This window comes from Alternaria arborescens (assembly GCF_004154835.1).
Source record: "Alternaria arborescens strain FERA 675 chromosome Unknown contig_16, whole genome shotgun sequence".
NCBI lineage: Eukaryota > Fungi > Ascomycota > Dothideomycetes > Pleosporales > Pleosporaceae > Alternaria > Alternaria arborescens.
Genome location: NW_021167871.1, coordinates 622989 through 640530, shown reverse-complemented (window position 1 = coordinate 640530; position 17542 = coordinate 622989). Strand labels below are relative to the sequence as shown.

The 17542-nt window shown below is 52.2% G+C and overlaps 7 protein-coding genes across 7 annotated transcripts; 3 read left to right on the top strand and 4 right to left on the bottom strand.

The window, feature by feature from the left end:
* Positions 1-224: 224 nt before the first annotated feature.
* On the bottom strand, positions 225-2492 carry AA0111_g7372 (hypothetical protein; the record flags this gene model as incomplete). The annotated part of the gene is made up of 1 exon (XM_028653699.1): positions 225-2492. The coding sequence occupies one exon, from the start codon at positions 2490-2492 to the stop codon at positions 225-227; it is 2268 nt and encodes a 755-aa protein (XP_028505279.1).
* Positions 2493-5746: 3254 nt separating this feature from the next.
* Positions 5747-7334, bottom strand: AA0111_g7371 (hypothetical protein; the record flags this gene model as incomplete). Its single annotated transcript, XM_028653698.1, has 3 exons — positions 5747-6936; positions 6996-7219; positions 7270-7334. 3 exons carry the CDS (start codon positions 7332-7334, stop codon positions 5747-5749), a joined length of 1479 nt encoding a protein of 492 aa, XP_028505276.1.
* Positions 7335-8052: 718 nt separating this feature from the next.
* Positions 8053-10321, bottom strand: AA0111_g7370 (ATP-dependent RNA helicase; the record flags this gene model as incomplete). The annotated part of the gene is made up of 8 exons (XM_028653697.1): positions 8053-8290; positions 8353-8628; positions 8684-8996; positions 9079-9158; positions 9210-9382; positions 9530-9714; positions 9764-9899; positions 9959-10321. 8 exons carry the CDS (start codon positions 10319-10321, stop codon positions 8053-8055), a joined length of 1764 nt encoding a protein of 587 aa, XP_028505277.1.
* A 2502-nt stretch (positions 10322-12823) lies between these two features.
* AA0111_g7369 (hypothetical protein) lies at positions 12824-13027 on the top strand (the record flags this gene model as incomplete). Its single annotated transcript, XM_028653695.1, has 1 exon — positions 12824-13027. One exon carries the CDS (start codon positions 12824-12826, stop codon positions 13025-13027), a length of 204 nt encoding a protein of 67 aa, XP_028505216.1.
* A 188-nt stretch (positions 13028-13215) lies between these two features.
* On the top strand, positions 13216-14955 carry AA0111_g7368 (hypothetical protein; the record flags this gene model as incomplete). Its single annotated transcript, XM_028653694.1, has 1 exon — positions 13216-14955. The coding sequence occupies one exon, from the start codon at positions 13216-13218 to the stop codon at positions 14953-14955; it is 1740 nt and encodes a 579-aa protein (XP_028505129.1).
* A 178-nt stretch (positions 14956-15133) lies between these two features.
* Positions 15134-15937, top strand: AA0111_g7367 (hypothetical protein; the record flags this gene model as incomplete). Its single annotated transcript, XM_028653693.1, has 1 exon — positions 15134-15937. One exon carries the CDS (start codon positions 15134-15136, stop codon positions 15935-15937), a length of 804 nt encoding a protein of 267 aa, XP_028505132.1.
* Positions 15938-16034: 97 nt separating this feature from the next.
* Positions 16035-17353, bottom strand: AA0111_g7366 (hypothetical protein; the record flags this gene model as incomplete). Its single annotated transcript, XM_028653692.1, has 2 exons — positions 16035-17145; positions 17241-17353. 2 exons carry the CDS (start codon positions 17351-17353, stop codon positions 16035-16037), a joined length of 1224 nt encoding a protein of 407 aa, XP_028505131.1.
* Between the last annotated feature and the right edge of the window lie 189 nt (positions 17354-17542).

The window sequence follows — 17542 nt, the reverse complement described above, 5'->3', positions numbered from 1 at the left end:
ATATGGATGAAAGGCTATGTACATGAGAAGCCTGAAGAAGAATCGGGATAAAAGGTATGTAACGGAAAACAAAGACTGAAGAAATGAATGTTGGGTGCTTGCTCAGCCAAGCTTGACCCTGTGAGCATGTGGGATCAGCGACCAACAAGTCCTACAACATATTGCAGGAGCATGTAAAGTGCCGATAGATACGGCGGCGCTGATCCTCACATACATACTGTCGCTCACGCTGACAGCACATGCATGTCTTCATCCGCCTCAGGGCAGATTCGGAACGGTTGGAAGACAGTCGTCTTGCCTTTATGAGCGTGTACCGCTAATCCCATCTCACGCATGCGTTCTGCACCACGTCCGGGAGCGGGTCGCTTCTCTTTGGCGCCTTTGCGGTGTTGCTTACGGTACAACTTCTCTTTGCGTCGTTGCCTCTTCTTTTCGAGCCCGACCTTGATGTCAATGGCACGGCGGATGGGCATATCCGACGCATCAGCATCCTCATCATCCTCAAGATCGAATGGATTTCTCATAGTGATGGGAGTTCGAGGAACGGAAGCTGAGACTGTAGGTGCAGGGCGCTCGGCAATACCAGCAAAGCGTATCGACGTATCGCTGCGTTGACGTGTGGTTACAGGATTGACGGAACCGCGACGTGTCGGTGGTGGTGACCTGAGACGCATTGGAGGCGGAGGAGATTGTAGCCGCTTGGGAGAGTTTCCAAACAGCTTACGTGGTGGTGGCGAGCGGTGCACAGCACGCTTTGCAGGTGGAGGTGATCGCAAGCGCTTAGGTGACGGTAGGGGAGAGCGCTTCTTGGAGATGTGCTGGCGCCCTCGTCCATCAATATTAACGGGGTCCATGCGACCATGGATCATAAGATGGTCAGATTCGGAGACTTTCTCATTCTCAGAAACCTCGTCCTCGTCATCGTCAGGAAGTTCGGGGTCCGACGTTGGGAATGTAGGGTCGATGTCCTGGGGCGTTGGCTTGTGCTTGGCTGCGCGCCGGCGCTCAAGTGTTGACATGTACGCAGCTTCGGCAGGCCTATCCTCGTCAAGAGTACCACAAACAAAGTCGGTACTGTCAGGCAGCTCAGGACTGGGAACACGGATGTTGACCGGCTTTGACTTTCTGCGCTTGGAAGGCTTATCCATGATCTTGAGACCTTCGCGGCTTTCCAAGGATCCAATCGACGATTCTGATACAGTTCGGTGGGTCTTTAGGCGAAGATGTTCCAAGTGCTCCACAGATGTCGCTGCGGTTGATGCTCCGGGTGCCCACCAATCGTAATCAGATCCAGCATCGTCCTCGTCATCTGAGACGGCAAATCCGTTCTCATCATCAGTCTGGAAGCCTTCATCAGTAGCGTCGCTGTAGGCATCGCTACCGTCCGCATCCTCGTCAAGCAGATCATCGTCGTCGTCGTCCATTTCAACATTGTCCCCATCGTCGTCCTCATCCTCGTCTTCTTCATCGATCGCCTCTTCTTCTGCCACCTCCTCGCCTAGCTTACGCAGGTTGTTCTCGATCTTGAGAGTATCCTGAACAGTAAGTCGGCTTCGGTGGCAGGTAACTTCTTGGGTCCATTCTTCAACCTCCTCCTCCGAGCTAGCAAACTCGTGGAAGCGGTATGCTTCGCAGCGAGCGAGGTCGGAGTTGGAACTCAAACGACGAGTTCGGTCAACCGGGCGTACCTTTCGGACGCTGACAGGAGAATTGTTGCGAACCGTAGAGTCCGAGTCCCGATGCACCTTGGTGGCAGGCTTTGGAGACGAAGGAATGCGGCGTGGTGGTGGTGCGGGACTGGCCATGCGCCTGGGCTTGGAGGATGCCTCTGTGGATGGCTTAGATGGACACGCGAACTTGATGGTGCAGACGCGCTTAGGAGGTTCTCCGGTTTGGGTTGCGGGCGCAGGTGCGGGCTTTGCAGGTGCCTCCACTGGCTTCTTATCCTCCTTTGGGCCGCATGCAAACATGATGCACCTCTTTCTTCCCAAAACGGCTTCAATGCTCTGCTCGGTGCTTTGAGGCACCGTCTTCGGTGCCGGAGTGACGTTCTCATCATCGTGCGAGACAACAGATACTGGTAGCTCCAACGGTTTCTTGTTGAACGTAGGCAACATGTTGTGGAACGCTCCCGAGGGGGGCGGTGGGCTCGGTGTGCAGGGCCGTGTGCCAGGGCTTGTGAAGCCTCCGTCGCTTGTGAGATCAGCTGTACCGCTGTTGTTGCTCCATGTTGAAACGCACGACATGCCGCGGACTGGGCTTGCATCCGAGTGTTCTTCGACAGGCGAGCTCGCGTTCGAGCCCGACTTGAGCGCCGAAGTGAGAAGCGATTCCTTGCGATCGAAGAGAGGTTTCGATTTGGTGAAGGATGTTGTTAAGGAATGACCAAGGGCCAAGGGTGCAGGACGCTGCGCGTAAGGTTCAGGGGGCTCGTCCAGATCGCCCACGATCTCGTCCTCGGCCGTCATGAGCGGTGGTGAGATATTTGACATGTTCTGCGGGGTGTCTGTTCGCAACGCGCCTTGTCTACCAATGTAATCCTGCTCGTTCGCCATGTGTTCTGCAGCCGGGTGGGTGTCGATGATGGAACGTGCGCAGAGTGGGTGCGAAGTAGTAGGAACAGATGCAATTGTTGAATGGGGCAATGATGTTCGAAGAGTGATGCGGTAATAGTGAAGTTGTAGGGGCGTGATGCAAAATATTGTCGTCGTCCAGGCTGTTTCTTTTTGGCGCAACGAACCTGCCGCAGCGTTCCTGGAGCCAAGTTAGACCAGGAGGTGTGTTGTGTCGATCGTTGGAAAGTCTCGGTATTGGAGTCGGTGCTGGCGTATTACTGCTTGGCTGTATCGATAGTTGTGTGCGAGGGTGGGGCCCCAGGGGAGGCGAAGTGTTATAATATCGACAGCAACATGGCGGACAAGTGTGAAATTGAACCGTGAATGGAACTAAAGGCGGGCTTGAGGACGTGTCAGAAGCGACAAGCGTCGGGCAGTGTCGAGTGGGAAGGGGTACCTGGTGAGGGTGAGGGAGAGTTACCCACCGCAACGTGTGGCGACGGGCCGCAGGCTAAGAATGAGCCCGTTGACAAGTGATGGCTAGCGGGTGTGTAGATCAACGACCGAGTCTGCTGTCAGACGACGACGCTGCGCATGAAATGCTGCAACAGTAGTGTGGCGCGGCGGGTGGGACTTGACTTGTAGGGGAGAGGAGAGAGAGGAATTTGATATGCGCTCTGGCGTCTCGGCATGATTTGGTTTGCAGAAGCAGGAAACAGTGGGTAATCGGCATTTTGATTCGTGCCCACGGACACCAGGCACAGCGCAGCCAATACCACGCTTGGCCTTTGTCAATTGCGCAGTGCCTAAGCATGCACCTGCTCCCGTGCTCCTGCTCAATTCACGCTGCCGCACCCAGGCGATGCGAGCTTGGCCGTCAGTATTGGCAATTTGTGCTCCGTCGTTACCACTCACCAAACACTTTGTTTGTTGAAGCGGCTTCTTTGTCTGTGCTGGTAGCATGTCATAGTCGCCCGCGACTAGAACACTCCAGAATCCGGTTTCAGTCTCCCAGGGCCCTCCGTGGACAGCTCCAGCACAGCCGATGCAAGACGCAATCGAATTGCGCACATCCTTGATTCCGCATGCTTCGGAACAAGGACCCTGATCAACGCGAAGGAAGCTCTTCAGGGCCACTTCCCCTCGAAGCGCTCTATCCCGCCGACGACGCCGCGCTAGCGACGCCTATGCTCATGCCTCACACCTTTTTTCGACCATCCGTCTGACGTCGCATGCATCCTGCTGCAAGCAACACGACCACATGCACGCGCTGTATGCATCTCTGCTCAGCTCGACCCCAACCACGCCAGCTTACCTTTTCTCAAATGCCTCACTTCTCGACACATTTCAAGAGCTCCATCCAGAGCTCCATCCAGAGCTCCACTTGCTGCTTCATCTCTCTCCATCAACTCTTCACCGCTACTTGACCGCTTCTCGTACTTTGCGCCTCACCTCCTAGTTCTAGCATGGTGGACGCGTCTACACTGTAGTACATCATCTGACCGTCTATGGGGCGACGCCATTCAAGCCTTCAAAACAACGGGATGCCGGTTTCAACCACCGTGCCCTGCATCAATCTGCAAGATACTGCTCGTGCGTCGCCGCGCCCTTGTGCGCAGTGCCCAGCAATAGGGTCCATCAAGTCTGGGATTTCGTTCGCTGAAAGCGAATATGCTCGCCTACACCATCCCGCCAGCAAGCGCCTCAGCCGGCTTAGATCAAGCTTGTTCCAGTCGCCGGCGTTGTGCACGCGGGGAATCAGCCGAACCCTAGGATGCTCTCCAGAATCTCTGGGGCTAGTTTTACGCAATATCAAGTACCGACTACCCCCACGCGCGGTTTTCGCGCCAGTGGTGAAGTCCTGTGTCTTCTATACGTGTGTTGCATACTTGTCAAGTACCCCTCCACGTTACGAAGTTTAGGCATTACCCGGCATCCGGCGCGGCTTGCTACTTGCGGTCAGGCCTAACATTGCTGTCTTCTTCTGAGATAATCCTTGTCTTACCGCAATGACGTAGTTCTCGAAGCCGATAGCCGCTTTGCATATGCGCGTGATATTCAGCACTCGATACGCCCCTCATCGGTCTACGGCGTCGTAAACACATGTCGTTGCTTTCGATCCCCACGTGTCGAAGGTGGACCTTGGGTGCCACCAAGGTTCCTCCCCTCACTTGCTAGTTGACTCGGCAGTGGAGCGGTACTTGCGCCATACTTGCCTGGATGGCTGTCTTCAAACTTGCCAAAACACTAGAGGCCAAGACGTGTCGCGACGCACTTACAAACGTGATCGAGTACACCTGCTGCAAGAGCCGTTTTGACAAGCTCAACGTCTGGTTAAGCGCCAATAGATGTTATAGCAACATTAGGTGACGGAATGCTGTGAACAACTCATCTGTACTCGATCTCGATCCTACACCCACACGCAAAAAGCAGTCTTTCACATGTCTACGTTTTTTTCTCTTCCTACTCATCTGACATCACCCGACATCTCCTACCACACTTTCCATACAGCCCTATCCAACACTTCGACCTCTGCACACCACTTCAATCTTACTGTCGCACAATAACGTCCCGTCCATCCAAGCCAAGCGCGCCTAAGCAATACATAACCTTTCCTCGCTTCAGCCAAGTCCTGGGCATGGCTGGTCATCTCTAGTCATCTGCCTGTTTCATAGATGCGGATCATTTGCAAGTAATACCGAAAGCCAAGCCACATACTCGGGAATAGTCTGGGGGACTTGTGTCAGACTATGGGGTTGGGGAAGACGTGGAGTAGGTACTGTAATCTCCGAGAACAGAAATGGAGGTTGTTGCGCATGACTGGCTTCCATGAGTAATCTTCCGGCGCTGCTTCGAACTAGCGCGTTGGTAATGAAGTAGGTGATCTTGGAGCCGCGAGGCTTAAGGAACCTACCACATTGAATACCTCTTTTTTTTTCCCTTCAGGAAGCCATTTCATGAGTCGCCTAGATATCTTACACCCTAGATACGATGGTTAGAATTCAAACTCGAACAATCCTCACTGTTGGAAAATACTACATCACTTTTGGCCAACCCATAAAATTTGTTCATATCATGTAGTGTGCGATGGTGATCATCTCGAATGACTATGACTGCCGTTTGATCGCCCGTAAAGCATTCTAATAGGGCCATGTGGTTGTAGCAAGTTTACTACACACACTCCATTAACACTACTCGTTCGAACTGGGTATGCTCAACGGCCTCAACTCTTGAATCTGATTCCCTAGTTGTCTCCCCTCCACTCGCAGCTCCTTCTTCCAATTGTCTCTGACAAAGTCCAATGTCCTCGCAAACACCAGTTCTCTCTCGTCGCGCTCATGCTGAGGCACAAACGTATCCGGAAACTGTGTCCAGCCATGTCTGCAACCGGGCGCGTGCCAAACTTCCATGCCTCCGTTCTGCGTGCTAGGCACGTTGGAAGATCCAGCTTGTCCGCCCCGATGTCCGTCCCAGTCGCCCTCTCGTCCGTCGCCAAAGCGCACAGGACCATTCCAATCATTGTTGTTCATCTTGTCTACCCATACATCGCTTTGTACTGCTAAGCTATCCTTTTCAGGCAAGACGAGGAGGATGGCAGCGTTTTTCTGGATGTGTACAGGATCGTTCAAGCCGGGGCTCGCTCGTGGATGTGGTCGCAGCTTGCGCGGGAGATATGTTGGACCCATGATTGAAAACAGTCCTGGTGCTTTCGGCTTCTGCTGATGGTGATCGTCAGGTCTCAGCGCGTTGGGCAGAGGCTTCATGGGACGCTCATGTGGCAGTAGTCGTGCGTCTAGCGAAGGGTAGAACAAGAGAAGTGGCAGCATGCGGGGCTGTGCTTGGGGTGGGGGCAGGAGAGATGGCCACGACTCGAAAGGATCGTCCAGTATTGTGGCTCTGCGGTTTTCGGGCAATCTGGGGGACATGGTGTCCGCAGGGGCAGGACCATTGGTGCGCGAGTGAGGCCCTAGTGTAGTCGACATTCCAAGCTCGGGACACGGAGGCACTGATATAGCCATGTTCAAAGCAATGTTTCCTCCTGCTGAGAAGCCCGAGATTGCAAGACGTGTAGGGTCGAGAGTGATGGTCTCGCAGTGCTCGACGTGTGGAGCAGTAGGTTCCTTCTTGTTTTCCAGCGCATCCGATCGTATTATCGAGTAGTACCGCTGAATTTCCTCCCTAAGGACCTTGCCGGCCTTCGAAACCCCACTTGTATCGAGTATGGCTGATAGAACGTCTTCGGCGTCGTGGATTGCCGCAGGGAATTGATGGAAGGGTCCTATGCGATACGACACGCTGATGACAACGGCCCCGAGCTCGCGAGACATCATTGAAGCGTACGGCGCTTGTTCCAACGGCGATCCCATTATGAAGCCTCCACCTGGTTCCGTTAGCCTCGAGTGTCCCTGACGTTATGCACCTCGTATCCGGGCTTCATACCATGAAAGTCCAGCACCACAGGCACACGCCATTTTCCAGTCTCTTTCCTGTCTTGATCGCCATTGCCCTCAAGATCGACCGGTTTTGGCGGCACAAAGACGTAGATATAGATGAGGTTGCCTCTTCGACTTGGCAGCGCTACGAGAAATGGATGCGGCCCCTTAGGCGACGTGATGTGTAGGATGGAGAGGGGAACAAAACGCGGAATCTGCACGAGTGCAGTGCTGTGATGCAGTCAGTAAACATGTCATAGATAATCCGCAGTATACCATACCGCCATTGGATGCGAAAAGGAAGGCGGAAGAAGTAGGCAATCGAGTGCCAATAGCTGCTCATCATTACTATGACATAGAGGTAGGTAGGGCGGCGACGTTCATGGCGCGAAGGACTCGTCGTATGCGGCTGCGTCACGCATTGAATGCTGAGTGAGCAATGTGTGTGGGCGCGATTGAGGATACTAAGGGGGACGCGGACTGTGTGCCCAGCTGGAAAGCACGGAAGCCATGGAAGCCATGGGCTGGTGTGACGTCAGATGTTGTTCGCGTGTTGCGATGCAGGTGAAATCGTGCCCTGGCCGAGAATTGTTGATTGTGTTTCAGTTTGGTCCGGGCTGGGTCAAAGCTTAAATGAGCGAAGCATCGCGTCGATAATGCATCCATACTCAGACAAGTTATAGCAATTGCAGATCACGTTAGCGTCATGTCCGTCATCTGAAGACATCAAAACGTTGTTCGCGTGTTTGCGCGTTTGCGCATCGTTCCAGCACCCAAACGTAAAGGCATGCAAACAATCTGTAGGGTAACAATGGGGTCGCGCGAACACGGAAGACGCACTATGAAGCCAAGGTTGCGTTCAATCGTCCAGAACACATAAAACATATCACAGTCTATTGAAAAGCATTTAAGTACCAAACACACTGTGAGATTCGGTTTATCTAGAGCAGCTGACCATGATCACTATGCCATATGTTGGCGTAGACGGAGAGCGCAAGCCGCCTGAAGCAGGCTAGGTATCACGTACTCTTGAGCGACACAAGACGCAGACATACCAAAGCAGCCTACCAAGCAGCCACCTTGTCGTCGGCATCAACAGAGAAGCCACCACCACCAAAGCCACTATCATTGCCACCGCCGCCAAAGCCGCCAGCATCAACGTCGAAACCACCGGCATCACCGCCAAAGCCGCCACCGAGACCGTCGTCAGACTCGTCATCAGTACCGTCATGCCAATCGATAGTGGTAGGGTCGTCGGGCATGTGCTCCTGAAGAAACTCTGGAATCTCTTGCTTCGACTCGCTGCAGAGGTGGAGATACAAAGTCAGTGTATGTTTCATGCATTTAGATCAGTCATAACTTACCAGAGAATCTTGCATAGATCTGGACCAAGGTCTTCGTTGCGGTCATTGTAGAAAGACGTGGCCTTGCCCTCGTTGCCGATGCGCGCGGTACGGCCGATGCGGTGGATGTACTCGGTGATACCGTCGTGCATGGTAGAGGGAAGGTCGTAGTTGACGACATGCTTGACATTGGCAACATCAAGACCACGAGCAGTGACGCCGGTAGCAACCAGGATAGGGCAGCGGCCGGTACGGAAGGAACGAAGAGCATCCTCGCGCTCGCGCTGAGTACGGTCTCTAATATGAAGTCAGTATATGTCCCACGTTGGGATCGTACAGGGTTGTTGCATACGAGTGAATGGAGGTGACAGGCAAGCCCTTGTTGTACAGATAGTCATCCACCATGTCGCACTTGACCTTCGAGTTGGTGAAGACCAGAGTGCGCTGGGGTCCTTCACTGAAGATCAAGTCGAACAGCGCCTGGCTCTTGGCGCTCTCCTCAGTGAAGATGATCTGCTGCTTGATGTTCTGATGGGTGCTGCCAACCCTACCGACCTTGATACGTACACACTCTTCATCCATATACTCTTTCGCCAATCGGCGAGCAGACTTGGGGAATGTAGCAGAGAACATGAGGTAAGTGTGGTCAGCATCCGAGTTCTGATCTAGAGAGATTGTTAGCAGATGACGGAGAAGATGAGTCTAATAGCAAGCTATAAAAATTAATGTTTGCAAAGGCTAGCATACCCGAACCCTGGAACAGCTTCTCCATGGCCTCTTCCCAGCCAGTCGAGAGCAGCTCATCAGCCTCGTCGATGACCGTGAATCTTTTTATAATGGTCAGTAATGCGATCACGTTGCGAGCTTGCTTGACTTACTTAAGACGGCGGAATGACAGCAGGTTGACATTCTGCATGAAGTCCATGAGACGACCCGGAGTGGCGACGAGGATGTCACAACCCATCTCGAGCTGCTCGCGCTGGTTCTTGGTAGGCGCACCACCATAGACGACGCAAGGACGCAACATAGTGCGGTAACACAGTCGACGCGCCTAAAGTTTGTGTGTATGCAGTCAGTATGTGTCTCATCTGTAAAGTTCACCCTAAAGGTGCACGCTGTGTTTTGTGTTGTACTTTGTACATATAAAACACAGCGAATGCCCTCGGGATACTCGGCAGTGCTAGGAAATATCTCTCACCTCATCGAAGATCTGGCAGGCGAGCTCGCGAGTGGGACAAACAATGAGGACGAGCGGCTCAGCGCGGACTTTGTCAGTCAAAGGGTTGTACCGGACTGGGTTTGGACGCGGAGCAGCTAGCTGACGGGCCTTGCCCATGAGCTTTGACAGAATCGGAAGGAGAAAGGCAGCAGTCTTGCCGGAACCTAAGCAGTGTCGGCAAAAAGAGACTGGATTGTGTTCGAGGTGACTTACCTGTCTGAGCAACAGCAACGACATCATGTCCGGACAAGATGGCGGGGATGCAGTAGGCCTGAATCGGAGTTGGAGCCCGGTACTGGCACAACTTGACGTTGTCGAGCATGACAGGGTGAAGACCAGCATCCTCGAACTAGAAATATTAGCAGAAGCATCTACGAATACACACAAGTCAATGTTTGTGTGACTCACGTTGCGGACAGGGCTGATCTTGGCGGGTCCCTCGAGAGTTATGTCGAACGAGAGCGCCTTGATGGCACCGCCGGCGCGCTGGAGATACTGGTCGTCGAACAGCATTTTCTCCAACTCTGGGTTGGGCTCGCCCACGTCACCGAATTCATCGTCCCACTGGTAAATGGCGGCATCGGACAGCCAGACGGCAGTGTCGCGGGTCTCGTCCTCAGCGGGAGTGCCACCAACGACGGTCTCGTACTGGAAAGGGACAGGATTATTCCATCCAGCATCTTGAGCACGCGCGAGATCAGCTGCCTGCTGCTCCTTGCGGGCTGCAGCGGGATCGGTCGCAGTTGCCACAGGCGCTCCAGTGTCAGACATGGTATAGATGAGAGGATGTAGTGCGTGCAGCTACTGCTTGAAAGAGGTTATAAATTGCAACGTGGACGAGCGTTGGGTGGTCAACGTAGGTGAGTTGGAAGTCACGGTGAGAGTAGCCGTTGTTGTTTATATTGACAGAAGGAGCAGGAGCAGTACGCAGTAGTGTCTCTTAGCGCGCCTTCCTGGAAGATCCTGGTGCCTGACGACGACCACAGCAACAAGCGGGAGGCGAGAAGCTTCTGTGGCTCAGGTGAAGGAGGAAGATGTCATTGTGGGTATGTATGGGTAGTCCGTGTGTCAACTGATATGTACGCTGATGCCAAGATACCACAAGGAGATGCGGTGTGGTTAGAGCAGCTGCAACGTCTATGGCACAATGTGGGGCAAAGATGTGACTGATCAACACGATATCCATGCTCTTTTGGAAGAACGAGTTTCTTCGTAGCCACGACACAAGGTGATGAGCGGTGAAGCACCACTTGAGGCCAGGGACCCAAGTGAGAGAAGGAGGAAGAGAAGAGAGAGGGCAGAAAGCCTCCGGTAGGTTTGAAGATAATGAGAGAGTTTGTATCACTTACGAAAGATATTGGCAGCTATGCTAACTGACAGACATATGAAGGGTAGGTATAAACGTCCGACATGTTCAACACCATAGAATGAGAACAAACACTGTATTGGTCGATGATGAAAATCACCACAGCATAGCGAAGCGAATCTCACTCAGTACTGCTATATTCCTGTGACATGCAAGAAAGCCCGGTATTACTCTTTGCCTCTTGCACGAACAGTAGTCTGAGATGATGACTGCCAGCGCTGTCGGATCGTTTTAGTAACCGGTGATCAGATACTACTCTTGCTAGATAGCAGTATGTGGTTTCTGAAACGAACTATTGTGACGACTACGGCGTTTCGTAGAGATGGCCACTGAGACGTGACTGAAGGAAACTGAGAATGGAACGGCGCAGCATGAACAATTCATAGATAAACTCAGAAATCGGGTCCGTCGCACCATGCTTTATCGATCTTGGAAACTAGAGTCTTCCCCAGAGTGCGTCGTCTACCTGTCCATAATGTATGGCTGACACGCATTTCTCACCTTCTACAATATGGTGCGATGTGTAATTAACCTGCTATATGTCTTTTTTGACAATACATAGCGCAGCAGAGCGTCGCCTCCACGGCGAGTTCCAGTCGTATAAGAGGGCGGAGAAGGCATCTGCAGCGATTGTCGTCGACAAGACCGCCATTGTATACTCCATCTAACTGGAAGTTTGTCAGCACTGTTCTTTCATTTAGGCTCAGAAGCATATCGATCCTTTTCACAACAAGAGAGCATTGAGTTGTGTCAACTCGACTAGATTTGACTTACTTGTTTCACTTACTCTCTGCACATCTGACACCTAGGTAGTTTGCTCGTGCTTTCGAAACCCTCCTGCCTTGATGGAACACTCTGTCTTTCGAAAGACGGCCCTCGGAACAACATCAAGGCCCCTAGCTCGTGAGCCTTTGCGATTGATTACTAGTATTACACACTCTGGATGTTAGAGTTGTTCACTGTGTTCACGAATGAGGGCAGCGGATTAAGTCTTGCTCGTACAAGGTCCATAGAAACACGTGGCCATCCCGCTGGAACTTGCATGGGGTACATTGTCAACCTCCAAAGCAGTTATCCAGCAAGGATAGAGTCTTATTCCGCTGCTTTTGACCGTTTCCGTCGTATTATTACAAACGAACAAGGTAATATGGGCTTTGGCTTGACGGACTGCCCCAAGACAACTTTCGAGACAGCTCTGCTACATCAAAGTAGACCGCTGGATTCTCTGATACCATAAGCCGAATCAAGTCAGTGCTCACTTGTGCTCGTAGATACACTATCCGCCGTGCCATCACTCGAACAAGTGCCGCGATCTGACCATTAGTTCATTGTCGATATCCAGCCCCCTCGAAACTACGCCTACCTGCTTCTGTTGACTATCTGCATGTTCCCCCGCGGTATCTGCAATAGGATTTTGCAAAGACATGATACGCATATCACACAGATAAGCATCGTCGGAAAAATGAACGTATTGACGATTCAACGTCCAGTTGCGAGGCAACCTCGTGTATAGTCCAGAAGAGCTACTACGAAGCATTTACGTTAGTTAGATGCCATTTGAAAGTCGGGCCGATAGGCTTACCTGCATCACTCAATACGTCTCTTACATTTCTCCATTGACTGTACTAGAGGTAACTCCTTTTTGATGTTGCGGTCAAAGCAACCAAAGATTGGTGGCTTGTTCCATTTAGCGAGTGGCCCGGCCGGGTGTACGTCATCAATTGTTACTTCCTGGCGTTGTCCACGCGACAACCCGCGCATCTCGCGCATCTTGGTTATCTCACATGCACGCCCCTCGTGCACACGCCTGCAGGTCGTCTTCGTGGTTTCATTTCTTCTTGACGCGACATGCACCTAGACTCATTTCTACCAACTCTTCTGTTCAAGACCCTACGGTTTGACTGATCATGAACGATCCCGGCCTTGATGAGCCAGCCACAGAGGCAGCGCAAGATGTAAACAACAGAGTACACGCCGAGGGCGACCAAGCTGAGCAGGAAGAGCGAGAATATCTTGATCCAAGTTATGTTCCCCATTACCCCGGCCCCGCTTCGCATACGCTGACGAATTCAGTCAATGGTGGTTTGCGTCCACAGCGAGCCCCCTCATAGCAGGAACATTCGGGCCTATCGCCAACGGATTTTCGATTTGCGCGCTGGTTGAAAAATGGAGAGTGTATATTCCTCCTGGAAGCGATGAGGGACATGGATCGAAGATCACAGATCCGAAATGGCTTATCGCGGTCAACTCGGTCTCTCTTGTCTTCGCTCTGAGCGCGAACATCAGTCTGCTCCTCAACATGTCAAGGAGACTGACTTTCGAAATTGCGCAGCCTATTACCATCATCGGCTTCTATCTAGCTGGCTTCCTTCTGATGGCGCTTGTGGCTGTCGCTTCATCATCCGTGTTTCGGATCCAGCCTATGGAAGAGCATGCCTTGAGCCAAGCATTCTACTACGCTATTATAGCTGCCGGCATCTACTTTATCATAGCCTCTCTTATGGCCTTTACTGCCTTCGGGGCGTACAAAGGGCACTACGCCAGGGAGTTTCGATTGACAGCTAGTCAGAGGACGCTAATGTTGCAGACTATCGCCTTCATGGTGTATCTGCTTGTTGGCGCTCTGATCTTCTCTTACGTAGAAAACTGGATGTTCCTGGACGCCGTGTTCTGGGCCAACTTTACCCTCCTAACGATAGGATTCGGTGGAGAATTTGTGCCTAAAACACACACTGGTCGCTCACTCTTGATTCCGTATGCAATTGGTGGCTTAGTCACAGTTGGTTTGGTTATTGGTTCCATCCGATCCCTCATTCTAGAGCATGGAAAACAAAAGATGGCTGCTCGATTCATGGAAGTTAAAAGACAGAAGGTCCTCGAGTCTATCGATGGTGACACACATACCATACGCATCTCAATCTTTGAAAAGGTCAATTTCTCTTCAAAAGGGTTGACAGAAGCTCAAAGACGAGAGCAAGAGTTTCGTATAATGCGGCGCGTTCAAACGTTGTCCGAGCGGAAGAGAAGATATACTGCATTGGCTCTGTCAACCACTGCCGCGCTTCTGTTATGGTTTCTGGGCGCTCTGGTCTTCATGTACTCGGAAAAGCCCCAGGGATTTACCTACTTCGTGGCGCTATACTACGCCTATGTTTCTCTCCTCACAATTGGTTACGGAGACTATGTCGTCCAAAGCAATGCCGGGAAAGCCTTCATGGTGTTTTGGAGTTTGCTCGCAGTCCCAACACTGACGATTCTTATTTCGAACATGGGTGATACAGTTATTAAGGCTTTCAAAGACTTTACTATCTGGCTGGGTTCACTCACGGTCCTACCAGATGAAGAAGGACTGAGCGCCGCACTTAAAGTCGGATGGAGAAGGATCAAATCCGGCAAGATCGGTGAAAAGGAAAGAGTGGGCTATCACGAGGGTCCTACCAGTCCAAATGAACAACGCACTAATGACCGCTTAGCAGCGTACCTTGAAGAGGAGCAGCTTGGAAAAGCACAGGAGGCGGACGAGCATGGAGACTATCTTGAGCGTGATATCCGATTTTATCACTTAGTTCTCGCAAAGGAGGTTCGGAAACTGATGAAGGACGTTGAGAGTTCGTCGTCGAAACAGTACGAGTACCATGAGTGGCAGTATTACTTGCGTTTAATCGGTCAAGACGAAGATGACGCTTCCAAACATCGACAACCCAAAGCCAACACTCGACACGACGACGGTGAGGCCCCTGATATCGGCTCTGCAGACGACGGAAAGAAGCTCGCATGGAGCTGGCTCGGCATTCGCAGTCCGCTCATGGGCAACCAATCCGAGCCTCAGTGGTTGCTGCAAAGATTAGCCATGAAACTGGAGTCGGAGATGCGCAAGATGAGCTCACCTGATGAAGAAGTAAGAAAGACCAAGCCACCGATCTCTATGGCAGAGTTGAGAAAGAGAAAAGGCAGCGGAAAGACGTCGGAAGATGCGCATACGTTGCAGGTGGATGTGGAGGCCTCGACAGTCGATCGACACGCGAATAAGGAAGATTGAACGCGTGAAGGGGCGATATCGGTGCATTAGACGTGAAGTGTGCGTTATGGCGTTTGCATGTATTGATTATGGAGGGTTCATATACATTTTCTAATACATCATAATTACCTACACCGCAGAGAGTTCTATTCTCCTTCTACGACTTTAGAGCACCAACAACAACAACTCAACTCTCACTATGTCGTTGGTAGCCATTTCGCTGCCGACTTTATGGCTTGCACCTCCTCCAGACTTTGCTACTTTTTCACATGATCCCAACATTGAACCTGCATCTATCGCTATCAGTGCCATTTTCGCTAGCCTTGTCGTTGTCCTTGTTGCAGTCACAATTAGCAAGAAGAACAGGGGCAGTTTTCTTGATGACACCAGTGAGCACATAGAGCGAATGGACAAGCACCTCAAGATTAGTGGGCCACTGGAAGACGTACTGAGAAGGAACAATGCAACAGACCACCAACCCAGACCAAGGCCATGGTCAGGGTTTTCCAGTTCCAATTCGGATATCGTTCGAAGAGATCATGAAGTCGAAGATAAAGAAGCAGAAGCAGCAGCAGCAAGTAGAGGAGCTTTTGAACTAGCCAGCAAACCAGTTCGTACACCAATCTTCCACATTACCGCACCACATCCCCCAAACGCTGTTGAGCTCGAGGTCCGTCCGCGTTTACTCTTACAAGGCCATGAATTGCCTACTCGAGATGTTTACCTACCGCCACCCCAAATTCCCCAGTCTGGTAACTACAGCGGCAGTAGTAGCAAGAACAATGCGCTTCTGCAGACGCACTCTGCACATACTGCCAGTCGAAATCCGCACTCCGAATTCGGCGACGATAGTACGGTCGTGGGCGACAAAGCCGAAGTCGAGACTCTGCGTAGCGACCTGAATTTTCTGGATACAGACTCCGATAATGCATCTTATGACGAGAGGCAATGGAAGCTAATGGACAACAAGGCACTCGGCTTGCTAGGCAGGCACTGGGAGTGATTTGGAAGAGTACGGAAACATCGATTAGAGTTGGAATTAGAGGTATCAGTATTGTATCAAATCGATGTGTCATCCACATTCCTGCCAGCTCAAACTCTCACTTCAGCCGCCCAAAATCAGCCTTGAGCTCGACGTCTCCATCTTCATCCAAAACTTTGCCTCGATCCCACTCCCTCGCCTGGCCCTTGCTTGTCCACACCACATCCTCCTCATTCTGTGTGTCTCCTCTTTCCCACTTCTTCACCTGCGCGTCTGTGAATCCTGCGGCCTTGAGTCGATCAGCGCCTTGTTGCTGCCAGCGAGCACGGTCGCGCAAGGCTTCCAGAGCATCACCCCAGTCGTCTTCCACATCGGAGGTTACGCAAACGTCTGTAGAGGGGTCGTAGGTGGAAGAGAATCGCGATTCGATGCCCATGTTATTTGCCTTGTAAGCACCACGTCCTTTGGAACGTACGGTGGGTTCGCAAGGTGGTGGAATTGGGCCTACGATAGCTTCGAGGGGATCAGAGTCGGATGCTGGGGATGCGGATCGTTTATTGGAACGTCGGTCGTCTTCATGCGAATTGGTGGTAGTGTGCTTCTGCTTTGGACTTCGAGAACGAGTTCGGTCTCGATGCCTATTACGTCTCCTATGTCTTTCGGTATGCCGTGACCGTGATGGCGAAGATGTTCTAGAATGCGACCTGTGCCTTCTATGTTTGCGCTCGGTGTCGTCGCTCCTTCGAGGTCTCCAACGCTCTTGCTCTTCATTGTACTTGTCTTTGCGCGATTTGTCTCGAGGAGACCTCGATCGTATCCGTTTCCGACGGGAACGGTCTTCCTCTTCACTATCATGTTTTCTCTTATGCCGATACTCATCTCCACTTCTGTCTCGATGTCGATGGGATGATGCACCCGCCGAAGCATCCCGTTCCCTGTTTCTATGCTCTCTCCTATGCCTGCTCTTATCCTCACTTCGGTCTCGCCGTCTGCGTGGCGTTGCGTCGTGGCCGTCATTGTCGCTTGCTGCTGTGGTCAGCCGTCCTTCGGGGCCTCTGCCGTTGTCCTCTTCGCGATCGCCCGCCCTTTTCCGGTCGCGGTCCATCTTCCTAAGCCGGGCGCGTGACTCCTCCGCCTCTTTCGCAAGCAGCGCAGTATTGTGGCTATCAGTCTGGCGAATGAGGTGTTGCAAAAAGTTCTTGTTCGGTCTCGGCGCGCGAGAATTCATCCTGTGGACGTGAGCCTGAGAAATCCCGCAAACGAATGCTTGTGTACTTTCAACGCGTATGCAACGGCATCGCGGGTACGGAAGCTTGTAACGCACCTCCTCGGATTGAAGGCATCGATGCCAACAAGCTCATATGTCTTTGTGGCCTTCTTCGCATCTTGCTTGAGTAGTTCTGCAACGTATGCATCGTCATCTATGTCGCGCGCCATGATCGGCGGCTGTTGTGTGGGTGGATGGAAGAGTCGCTGAAGTCTGGGCTCCCGAGAACCCTGGACGGCCATGTGAAATCATTCCGGGCCATGCGACGGGCCGGGCTAGCTGCATGCGGTAGTCGCCGCGGGGAACTCAGCCCTACGCGGGCAGTCGCGAATGCCCAAACAAACATTCAATCCCTCTGC